This window comes from Pseudochaenichthys georgianus, chromosome 1 (assembly GCF_902827115.2).
Source record: "Pseudochaenichthys georgianus chromosome 1, fPseGeo1.2, whole genome shotgun sequence".
NCBI classification, from domain to species: Eukaryota; Metazoa; Chordata; class Actinopteri; order Perciformes; family Channichthyidae; genus Pseudochaenichthys; species Pseudochaenichthys georgianus.
Genome location: NC_047503.1, coordinates 31,363,084 through 31,375,109, shown reverse-complemented (window position 1 = coordinate 31,375,109; position 12,026 = coordinate 31,363,084). Strand labels below are relative to the sequence as shown.

General features: G+C 43.2%; 1 protein-coding gene across 1 annotated transcript; it reads right to left on the bottom strand.

Annotated features, from left to right (window-relative positions):
• Positions 1-671: 671 nt before the first annotated feature.
• On the bottom strand, positions 672-3,585 carry LOC139434252 (uncharacterized). The gene is made up of 2 exons (XM_071204041.1): positions 2,266-3,585; positions 672-2,177 (listed from the first exon to the last, which is right to left on the bottom strand). The coding sequence occupies exons 1-2, from the start codon at positions 3,481-3,483 to the stop codon at positions 672-674; spliced, it is 2,724 nt and encodes a 907-aa protein (XP_071060142.1). The 5' UTR covers positions 3,484-3,585.
• Between the last annotated feature and the right edge of the window lie 8,441 nt (positions 3,586-12,026).

The window sequence follows — 12,026 nt, the reverse complement described above, 5'->3', positions numbered from 1 at the left end:
TAAATTCGCCTGGTCTAAGAAAGGCATAAAAAGCTAGGAGAAATAGAGCGTCGAGTAGTGCATCGATGTAAGGGGAGAATACCCCGCTTCTAAGCTTGGAGAGCATGAGGTGTAAAGTGGAGAGTGTAATAGGGCGTCTCCGGTCTGAAACGGGGGGGTAAGTTTTAATGAGACCTTTGAGGACGAGTTTGACAGACTGGTTTGTGAACAGGCTGGGAAAGCCGGGATCGGAACAGCGAACGTTAAACTGGATTCCCGCTAAGAGGCCCCGGATGTATTGAGGTTTGAGGTGGCGATCAGTGGCGCAGTAGCACATGAAGGCACACACGGTGGAGATGAGAACGGGTTTAAGAGTGATGCCTAAGGAAAAGCAAAACATCGCAAACGTTCTCCAAGCGAAATCGTATGTTTTAAGGGTGGAAGTGGCTAAGCCTTTCCTCATGAAGAATCTGGCTGATTCGAGGTGCCTTTCTAGGGGGCTACTATCTAGGAGAGAGAGAGGAGGTGCAGGGGAGGAATCTTGACGGGTTGAGCGCTGGCTCCTGGGCAGAGATTCCGGAACTTCTGAAATTGGAAGCGAGAGAGGGAATCAGCCACTGGGTTAAGGTGGCCGGGAACGTGACGTGCGGAGATGAGGAAATTGTGGGTGATGGAAGACCACGTGATGCTTCTCATGAACGGCATGATGTCACGGCACGGGGAGCGTGCTTTGTTAATAATCCCGACCACTGATTGGTTGTCGCAGAGTACTGAGATCCGCTTCCGGGGCCAGAGGTGCCCCCACACGTGGCAGGCAACAGCGATCGGAAAGATCTCATGCAGAGCGGAGGAAGAGGCATGGCTGGGAAATGTCGGAGGCCACGAGCCTGCGAACCACTCTCCCTGAAAAAACCCCCAAAACCCACGGATGGGGCAGCGTCCGTGAAGAATCTCATGGAGTCGGAGGAGTACATGAGGTCGTCGTAGAAGAAGGTGACGCCATTCCAGTGTGCGAGCAGGAGGGACCAAAATCGTAGGTCAGAGCGGCAGCCTTCGTCTAGGAAGACGTGGTCATGGAGGTTTTCTGCAGCCGACGCTGTATCCAGGAGCCGGGAGATAAAAGAGCGCCCCTGAGGGATGATACGCATGGCGAAATTGAGGTGCCCGAGCAAGGAGAGAAGCTGCTGCTTGGTGATAACTTGTTGCTCGCAGAAGGCTTTTGAGATGTCGCGAATGCGCTGCAGTTTGTCCGTGGGGAGAGATGCTTCCATGTCTACGGAGTCGAGTGTAATGCCTAAAAAGCCCAGGCGTGTGTTGGGGCCTAGCGTTTTCTCTACTGAGAGGGGAACACCTAACTCCTGAAAGCATGTTTGGAGTTTTGCTAAAGAGTCGCCTGAGTTGTCCCGAGGGGGATCTATGAGGAGGAAGTCGTCCAATAAGTGAAGAACGGAGGGGATTCTAACGACGTTCAGGAGGATCCAGCAGAGGGCTTCGGAAAAAGAATTAAAGATACAGGGGCTACTTCTGCACCCGAAGGTTAGGCGGACAGCAAAGTAGAATTTTGATTCCCACCTGATACCGAACATGTGCCACTGAGATGGGTGAATGGGAATTATTTTGAATGCGTCCGTGATATCCGCTTTGGAGAGCCACGCTCCTTGCCCTGCAAATTTGATAAGCTTAATGGCATTATCGACTGAAGCGTAGTGAAGTGAAAAATACTCGGGGGGAATAAGGCTATTGATGCTGCAGAACGGCCCAGCGCGAGGAGCGGACAGATCGAAGATGAGCCTTTTCTTCTCGGAATATTTGCGTGTAGCGACCCCTATTGGGCTTGTTCGGAACACCGGGAACGGAGAGGACTGGAAAGGACCGATTAAATATCCTTTGTTGAGCTCTTTTTTTATGAGCTGAGAGACTATAGTGGGTTCTTTGGCGGCTGACTGCATGTTTTTTGCCACTAGAGTCACTGATGGGGGAGAGAGAACCCCTACCCTGAACCCTTGAGAGAGCCCTGACAGCAGATAGTCAACGAACACGGGATTTGGGTGAGTCGAAAGTGCAGCTGCTAAATGTGTGGTGTTAATGGGAGTCGATGGGTGATGTTTTAAAAGGTTTTTCCACCACGTTGATTCTGGCGCGGGAAAATGAGCCGGCGCCTGGGGCAGACTGACCTCGGGTGGGCCTCCCTGCACGTACTGCAAATGTGGAGAAAAGTACAATACTGTTGAGAACACCGTTCTCGTTAAAAGCACCGCAAATCTTCGTGTCCCTTTGCCTAATCACCTGACGGTTTGTTTTGATGTTCCCAGGATACTGCGTGGGGAAAACGCTAGACCCGGAGAGAGGTACTGAAGGGCAGAGCGGAGAGGTGTGGCCCTGCGCTCCACAGCTAATGCATGAAACTACCTGTTGCCCGCCGGTAGCCATAACGAGCAGCTCGGTATCCAGCACGGACCAGTCCAGGCGGATGTTGCTATGAGCTAAGTGTAGCGCTGCTTTGCTGGAGAAGCTTTTGTGGTATTGATAGAAAACTAGTTTCCCATATTTTAAGTGAAGATCTCCGATCATGGCCAAATAGGCGTCTAATTCCGCTCTCCTTCCAGGGTAAACTGTGCAGAGAACATCGCGGAAAATGCTGAATGCTACCAGAAATTGTCCTATCGAAAGGTCTTTGAGGAGCCGGGGGTCTGCGGATTTAAATACCGCAGTAATGCTTCCTCCCGTGGCGATGGCTTTGTCGCACTCCGGGGAAGGCAGGATGAGGCTGACCAAATTGATGTCTTTCCCGTCAAGGATTTTTGCCCTGAGCCGTGAGGAGATGTTAGCGGCTTGGGGGATATAGGGCCTACCTGAGAGAGGAGCCGGGAGGGCGGAAGTCAGGGTGTAAACGGGAGCTATCGCGCCGGTTGTAAAATCCTGGCCCGGCGGGGCCGCCAGAGAGGTTGAAGCTCCGGCCTGATTTTTCTCCATGGACTGGAGGCGAGCGTCTATTAATAGCATGGAGCTTGCCAAAGATTGCAGCGTATTGGCTAGTCTACTGTCGAACGGGGGCTGAGTGCCGGAGCTCCCGGGCTGAGCGGTGCTGGGCTGCTGAGCCCCGCTGGAGTGAACCTGGAGAGTGTGGGATTTTTTGGCCGGGCGAGCTCCTGGAGGACTCGCTTTTTTAAGCCTTTTGCCCCCGCGGCCGCGAGCGCGCCCTCGCCCTCTTCCGGGGGGGCTGGCTGGGGCTGCTGGCCTGGGTTGAGAGACCGCGCCGGAGGCTTGGTCCGCCAGATCACGGAGCTGAGACAGCAGGAGATCTGGGGCTGGGGTGATGCCCTGCTTCTGGAGGTGGGCGATGAGGAATTCTGCTTCTGCTGAGCGAGAGCCGCTGCGGGCGCTCAGACGGGAGCTGGAGCGACGATGAGTTACAGAGTTGGATGCTGCCTCTGAAAGGGTATCGGAGATGGGATCGAGATCCTTCGAAAAAGGTAAGTCCTCTGAAGAGTCTGAATTAGGCATGTTTGAGCGTTTGTTTTGTTTTTTGTATCCAGTGTTTAAAGGCGTAAGAGGAGTATAAACTACCAGCTTTGCGCGTTGACACCTGGAAGACAGCTGATAGAACAGGGGAGAGCATATATAGAGGGGTTAACATGTGCGATGATTAGCCCTGTAATGAAGGGGCGTGATAGGTTTAGCTGAGGAGAGGCGCTCCCTGTCATTTAGATGCAGGGAGCAAGTATTGCCATGACGCTCAATACGGAGTGTTAGGTCTTCCTGTCTGAACTTGCGCTAAGCTTCATTTGCGCTGTGGACCAACACTATACATTGATGGGGAAGGGGGTAGCAATAAAGATAACACCATTAAACAGTTACACAACATAACAGAAATAATATCGATAGCAGCGTCCCTAGCAATCACCTTGGTAACAATGAAAACGTTCTATGGACGCAATTTCCTGAAGTAATCTTCGTAATAACTAGCAAACTAAAGATCATGTACATCCACTGCACACATAATCTGAAATAGCAACTCATATTTCTCGCATCAAATGACATCAAAACGCATTTTAATGGCCAAACTAACTTTAAAATAGGCATTTTCCACCGAGAATAAAACGAAGTTCGGCCATGTTTTTTTTTTCTGCAGGGAGAAATTTGAAGATCATGTGACACAGCCATTGGAATGAATGGTGAAAAAGAAACGGGGTTTGTCAAACAGAGCACATGGTGTATTCCAAACGATAGCTGGGGATTCTGGGTAGTGTAGTGTCTTCTGCCATCCTTTACTCCGAAAAAAAATTTTTTTCTCCGAATGGAAGGGGAAAAATACAAAAGCATTGCACACAATTTAAACCAATCAATGTTGTGTAATTAACAAGGATAATCTGGTGTTTTTTAGTCGATGAGTAGTGCAGATATCACCGTAAAATCAATTGTCGATTAATTTTACAGTGATATCTGCACTACTCATCGACTAAAAAACACCAGATTATAAGGCGAATACTTACTTCCGGGTGTACAATTCTCCGTTATCCAATGAGAATGGACGCTCACATTGCCTTTAAGGGCAGCCGACACAAACGAATGCCGTGCTTCCATGAGCGTCAAATCCCGCCGCAGATGGGAATACATTGCAATCAGTTGAAAGCTATTCGCGTCCCTTCATGAAGCTGAAGGAGCCTAGGAGCGTCACAACTGCACGCCACGGACACTGACCAAATGTCGCTCCTGGACGATTATGGAGTGAGAGTGTGTTGCACTTATTCACAAATAACCCTCTCTGTAAAATCCTAAATTGTAGGATAGTTTGGCCATTAAAACGCTTTTTTATAAGATTTATAGCGAGAAGTGTATATTGTACTTTTAGAATCCACGTCCAGTCGATATTTAGGATCTATAGTTTGATAGATATTACGAAGATGATTTGAGGTATGCAGTAGCTTCCATGTAAAGTTACGGGTTGAAAACAGTATTTCCGGTCTCGATGTTTTCATAATAAAACCAATGATCAAATGATTTAACAGTGATATCTGTAGTACTCATCAACTAAAAAACATCAGTTTATCCTTGTTAATTATACAACATTTATTGGTTTGAATTGTGTACAATGCTTCTGTGTTTTTCCCATAGGTTTTTCTCTTTCGATTCTGAGAGACACCTTTTATTTCAGAGGTTTTGATAAAACATCGCCGCAATGCATGTCGGGATATGGTGTTTATATGATATGAAATCGGATTATTTTTTTTAAATAGAATAATACTTTATTCCGAGTGTTCTTGCTTTTCTCTTTGGAAGTTATCACATAACGGTTCGGCTGCATTAAATATTACATATCTGCCGTAAATATTTATTTATAGAGCCCTGATCAGAAGACCTTTTGACAAACTGTAAGAAATGCCGCCAAAACTGAATACGTGACGTGGATCATAAATATATTAGTAATTAAACAACATCTTCCATTTATTTTCACACAATACGTCTCCTTGCAGTATCAACACTAATTCGGCTGACTTTTATATTTGATCCAATTGGTCGATAGGCTATATTTACACCATAACGGTGCACAGCTGATAGAAAGGGATTTTTTTGTAGTTTTTAAAGATATTATTTACTACCTTTCCAACTCCTCATGCAGTTGACTGTTACAGGTCTATACAGGTTCATGGTACAATGCATAAGCTTCAAATCGAGAGACTGAAACTGTATGTTCCTTTACCGTTCTGTTTTAATTTCACAATAAAGTTAATAGTCATATTCTGTTTGAGATTATTATGTTTTATTAACTACACCACTGGTTTTTTAACCCGCACCGACTAGTGGTTAAAGCACGTTATTGAATTTTGTTGTTGAATACGTTTTATTTGATGAAAACATTTAAATATTAAGAGTAGCCTACATACAAAATTGGGGGAAAGTAGAAGGCATGATAGAAATATAGAATAGAAAATATCAAGAAGAAACTGTAGTGATCTCTACAATAAAACTTTTTAGTGCAGGACGTCCAAAGATATTAACAGGAGGATGTGCAAAACAGAAAAACTAATAAGGCTTTATTTAAACATTAAAGAATATTTTAAGTTAAGGTCTTCTTTAGAATAAGACGGGCTGGACCCATCCAATTTCAGTTTTGGAAAGTCTGCCGTGGTTCCATTCCATTTCATAGAGCTTTTTGACACTCGGTGTAACCTTGTCGCACGGCCACTCCAACATCCAATCACAGGGCTTGATGACTAATCACGGGGTTTGTAAAGCAAGGTGGATGTTGTATTCCCAAACGATAGCTGGGGATTCTGGGTAGTGTAGTGTCTTCGGAAACTGTAGTGTTTAAACTCCGAAAAAACAATTTGTTTCTCTGAATCAAAGGTTAAAAACAGAAAAACATTGTACACAATTTAAACCAATCAATATTGTGTAATTAACAAGGATAAACTGAGGTCTTTTAGTGGATGAGTAATGCAGATATCACTGTGTAATCATTTTACAGTGAGGGGAATTCATCCGGTTTTATTATGAAAACTTAAGAGACCGGAATAACTGTTTTCACCCACGCTAACTTTACATGGAAGCTGCATACACGTTCTCCTGGCGAGACCTAAAATCATCTTCGTAATATCTATCAAACTATAGATCCTACACATCGACTGGACGTGGAATCTAAGAGTACAATATACACTTCTCGCCAGAAATCAAATCAAAAAGCATTTTAATGGCCAAACTATTCCACAATTTAAGATTTTCCAGAGAGGGTTATTTGTGAATTAACGTCCCTCCGGAGCGTTTGCAATGAACGGGCCGGGAGCATGTTGTTTCTTACACGACCACTAGAGCACCTCTAGTGGTCGTGTAAGAAACAACATACACTTTAAAACGTGTCTCTGGGTCGTAATAAGGGCATGAACAATCGGCCTATATGGTCGTTTTTTGTAGGAGGACAGGCTGATCCTTTCAGCCGTGCAAACCTCTTCATGGCTCCCATGCAAATATCCTCATTAACATGGCATATTGTGGCCTGCTCTCTTTCACTTCATACAGGTGATCAAATTAAGTAAGGAGCGACTTCTCAATGACACAGACCATGTTGAAGGCAGAAGGCTCAAACCCCTCCTGTCTCTCTGAGGTAATGTGTTCAGCCATACAGAAATCATTGATGATAACTTGATTAATGTACATGTAGGCCCGGCTCAGGATCGAGAATTACATGCATTCATTATACATGTGACGAATGCAGGGCTCATTTCAGCACTACTTCCCCCTGGCTCATTTATAATGATTAATCACACATTGAAGGATTCTGGGTAATTACCTTTGAACATATTCATTTGCAAGGTCACAGGGTCCTGGCTATATAGTAAAAGCATTAAGGGTAATACAGTCTTTCACCCAATTGGAATAACCATCATGTGTAACAAGCTACATAAGGTTTATGGCATAAAGAAATCAGAGAGGAGGGATGTTGAAGACGAATACCTCCACCATCTTTAAAGAGTGTCAAAATGATCTTTGAACTAAAGTGACATGAAGAGATGAAGTATGTGAGAATATGCGAGTGATCTAAAAAAGCATTTTCCATTGTCACAAACTGTCATTTCTTCCTCTTTCTTTTCCAGCAATCATCCTGTGCCTCAGCAACACAGCGTTGTAGCATCAGAAGAAAATTCAATCAGCATTTTCACCAAACCAAAGTAAAACACTGGCTAATGTTATCTGAAAGCTTTTGTGCGACCGTAAAGAAAACATCCTCTCGGAGGCTGTGACATTATCTGTTCGCTGGGGACAGTGCAGAGACAGAGGAAATAGAACAGGAGATGTTCCCTACATATCATCTATGATTCACTCCCAACATGCACTTGCACACACATGACATGTCCCTAGCTGGTTGTGTAACCCATGCTGAATTTGAAGGATGACTGCAGTTTTCCCTTCAGAGAGATTTTTTATTTTCCACCACCTGCTCCCCGAAGTCCTGTCGAGTCAATCTGAGTTGTCTACAATATCTGCAGGTATGCCCAACGGATTTAATTGTTTTAATTCATAATGTGTGTGTTGCTCTCTGCTTGTATGTTCACCATAAAGCCAAATTGAAGCTCATCCAAGATAGGCCTCCGAAAGATGATATCATTAGTGTAACTACTCTGGTCTTGAAAGAACATTACGCATCGAACTGATGTCCACAATCACGTTTATTCTCTTCTTTGCACAATCATGAAACACCGTAAAAACGTGTTTGCCTAGTAGACCAGCAGTAGAATTACGTTATCACATCGTTGACACTTTTACCGCCCTTTTACTCTCTCCCAAACACAATATAAACATCCGGGGCAAGAGGTCACATGACTTCCGGAAAGACAACTCTTATAATTTGTACAAAATAAAACAAAGATCAAGCATACATTAAACACAAAAAAGGACAAAACAATAATAGGGGACCTTTGAGCGTCAGCTACAATTAGCACCTCTTTCATTACTTATGGAACTTCCCATAAGCTTGAGTATAACAAGTCTGCCCCTTAGCTTTTTGTTTCTTTTGTAAGAATATTTGGCTTCTCCACCGAAGTAATAGGCTAACTCTGATTTAACTCCTTCTTCTCGGACGGAGGCAGAGGGCAGAGCAGAGGGTGTAAACACTACCTGCCAAGAGCGGTGAGAGGTGATAGTCGGTCAAATGGCAACAACGGCACACACTTCAAGTACTCTGAGGCAGTCAATGTGGTGTTCTCGTTTGTACACAGAGTAAGTGACAGAGTTATTTAATTGCTTCCATGTGCTGTTTCAGCGGCTCATTGTGTTGATAAAGGGGCTAAAACAGTGGCCAAACTACAAGGAATAAATATGACTCCTCCTGACTCTCTCCCTCCACGCCTCCCCCTCAAACCCTCCCATACCGCTCTTGGAGGCTCACCTTGCAGTTTTAAAATGACAAACTCACCTTCCTTTTCTTGGCACCTGCATAAGGATGATAACGTCCCGGTAAATGTTCGTTATCAGAAGGTATCAGCGTCCTAGATAAGGGTTTGAAGGTGTCTGCCTTTTCAATCTATTCGCATGATTGCTGTTGCCGTATTAACTTTTTAAGCATTAAAGCAGTTGTGTAAACAATCGCCATTTAATGGCCTGTTTACATTTGAAACAGGTGCACCTAGTTTACGGCTGCACTAGTGTAGGCCTTTACAATGCTACAAAGAGATATTAATCTGTTGTTTTGATTTAGATTTTTTTAATTCCAATGTACTAACCCACCATCATCACACACATACACACAGATATAGACAGACCTAGCCTGTATTTTCTCCACTCTTCCTCCCTTCTGTGCTCCCTTACCCTCTACTCTGTCCTGCTCTGATAGCCTTGCTTCTGTTAATCACTTCATAGTGCAGACTCACACACATATACGCACACACACACACTTATACACACACAAAGACACTTACACAAGGGCCCAGGAAGGGGAGTAATGAAGCTGGCTAAATGTTTTCAGCCGGGCTCTTCATCATGTCACCAAGGCGACCTTGGCTAGAGGTCGGCCCACTGGAGAACGACTCCGACTGAAGAGAAGGGACGAGTGCGTATGCACTTGCTGAGTGTAGCAGACACATACAAAAGTATGAAGGGTGTACAAAAGGGAGAAAGGGAGATATAATATGTGTGAGTTAATCATAGTTAATGTGAGTTACTATTGTGTCAACTAATATAAATAAATTAAAACTGTGCTGTATGATAAAATCAGTACAATACAGTAATGACAAGACCGGCCGGAAGGAGAGATGAAACCTCGGGTGTGTGTCTGAGAAAGTGGGAGGACAATAGAGGATGAAAATATCAATTTGGCATTTCAATTACTCTATCCTGCTCTAACTTTTCCCCTCTCTTTGCTGCCACACCTTCTCAAAACAACTAAAACAATTCTACACAGGAGGTGAGACGTGGTCTCTAGATTTGTTTCTCCTTTATGTCGCTCGCACAGCCTCACCACAGAAACAGAGCATTATATCATCTGCTTTTTACATTCAGGGCACGCATGCGCACACACTCCCTCCTTTTTTATTATTGGAGTTTTATAGGTTATATTTATTGTGTTATTTGCTTCAGTTGTTTGAATGAGAATCATTGTTTTAACAAGAATCAGCACTTTGACATCTCCTTTGCAATTTCTGTACTTATATTTATGACTCTTTTAGCCCTAATGTGAATAAATAAACTCTTTGCCTCTAGCTTCTGCCTATAAAAACACATACAAAATATAAATTCGGCAATAAAGATAACAAATTGTAAAATAACGTGTGTATATTTTCAGCTCCAGGTTTGTAAACAATGACATTAAATCTAGTTTGAGTGCTTGTACAATTAGCTATAGGACAAATATAAATCACTTGATCCTTTTGAAATTATGTACACTTCCTGCTTTTTATATGCTTTCTAAATGGTACCCCCCCTAAAAAAGAAAACAAAAACAAACGTTATTGGCATGTATAATATAATTGCTTGGTTTGTATATGGAAAATGTATTTCTGTTTCTTTTTCCTTTGACATAAACAAAAACGTTGTTCCTCAGTATGCAGGGGGCTGAACATCCACCTTTCACCAAGCCTGTATACCAGCAGCAGTTTCAAGACCAAACCTAAATACATTTCCCTTGATAGCTTCTGTCTCTCTTTAAACCAATATAAGTCCATCACCTTAAAGTTCCTCGTCTTTTCTCACTTTGCGTTTCTCTTGGACACATTGAAAAAGGAGGAGGTATCTAGTGTGTTTGAGTTACTAAAAGATCTGTGTATATAGCTGAGGTTTCTGAGGTTGTGTTCTTGAGTTGCAGTCTAGATTGGGAAAAGGTTATTAAATGGAATTGCAGTCGAGAAAGTGGCTGGAGTATTTATTGTGGAGCGGCAGGTCATAGCGAGTCTGCTCTGGAAAGACTGGGACATGTTTCATAGTGGAATGAATTGTAATGACTTCATCTTCTGAGGGATGACCTTGAGAGAGCAGATGTGTTTGTGTGCACAGACATATAGCTGCTGTATACCTTACCACTAAAAATGCACATATCAAAGTATTACATTGTCTTGAAGCAACTAGAACTATATGTTGTTGAGGTGTGTGATTTTAGTATCCCAAATGTTTCCAGTAATATTCAAACTTGAATACGTTTGGCCAAGATAACGGTCAATATCATTTTGTTGCCTATAATGAAATGAATATACTAATATAGATTCTTCTTGGAAAAGGTAGTTTCAGTTGGAGATTTTAGGTTTTCTTTTGAGACGATACTTTGTTCAATTGTAAATCAATTCTAATTTAGTTAATTCTTCCGTTGCGCTTTATTCTCTCTTCGTGTTTTTAATTCTTTATAGGGGAACATAACAGAACGAATCGACTATTTTGACCATTCAAAATGTTTTCAATACAGACTCACGAAAACCTACTTCACAGACACACATGTTCCCACAACAAGCGAACAGGTGACAGCTCATGAGCTCAAGGTGTCGAAGTACAACGTGGAAGCAGATGATAGCAAAACATTTGCTTCTGTAAATAAGGTGGTAAGCATTTAAGGTGGACACCAGGGAAATATTAAACAAAATAATGCAAATGTAGGAGATGTTTGTGTTGTTTCTGGGAGTGGGAGATTGTTCCTTCCAGCCCAACAACCTAACCATTGACCTTGGAGGTGATCCTAAAGCATTGGACAACTTTCAGTCAGTAATATGACAACTCTGATTGCAGGTAATTTACCTCATAATTTTGAATTAAATGTTGCTTGCCTATTGACCCTGATGAGGTGATACCCGCCTGAAATATGAGCATAGTTGAACTTGACGTCAGTGAAAATGGGATTTTTTTTCGCCCCTTTGCTCAGTGATAATAAACATAAACGGAATGTGTTGGCACATCTAAATACTCAATAGCTCTTGACACCAGCCCATCCAGTGATAATATCTAACCTTTTATCCTCTTTTTTCACGGATATCGGGCGGACACAGGAACATCCATAAAGCTGTCAAATGGTGTTGAAAGATTGTAGACTTCAAGGGACAGTGAACTGTCTAAATACTCAATAGCTCTTGATG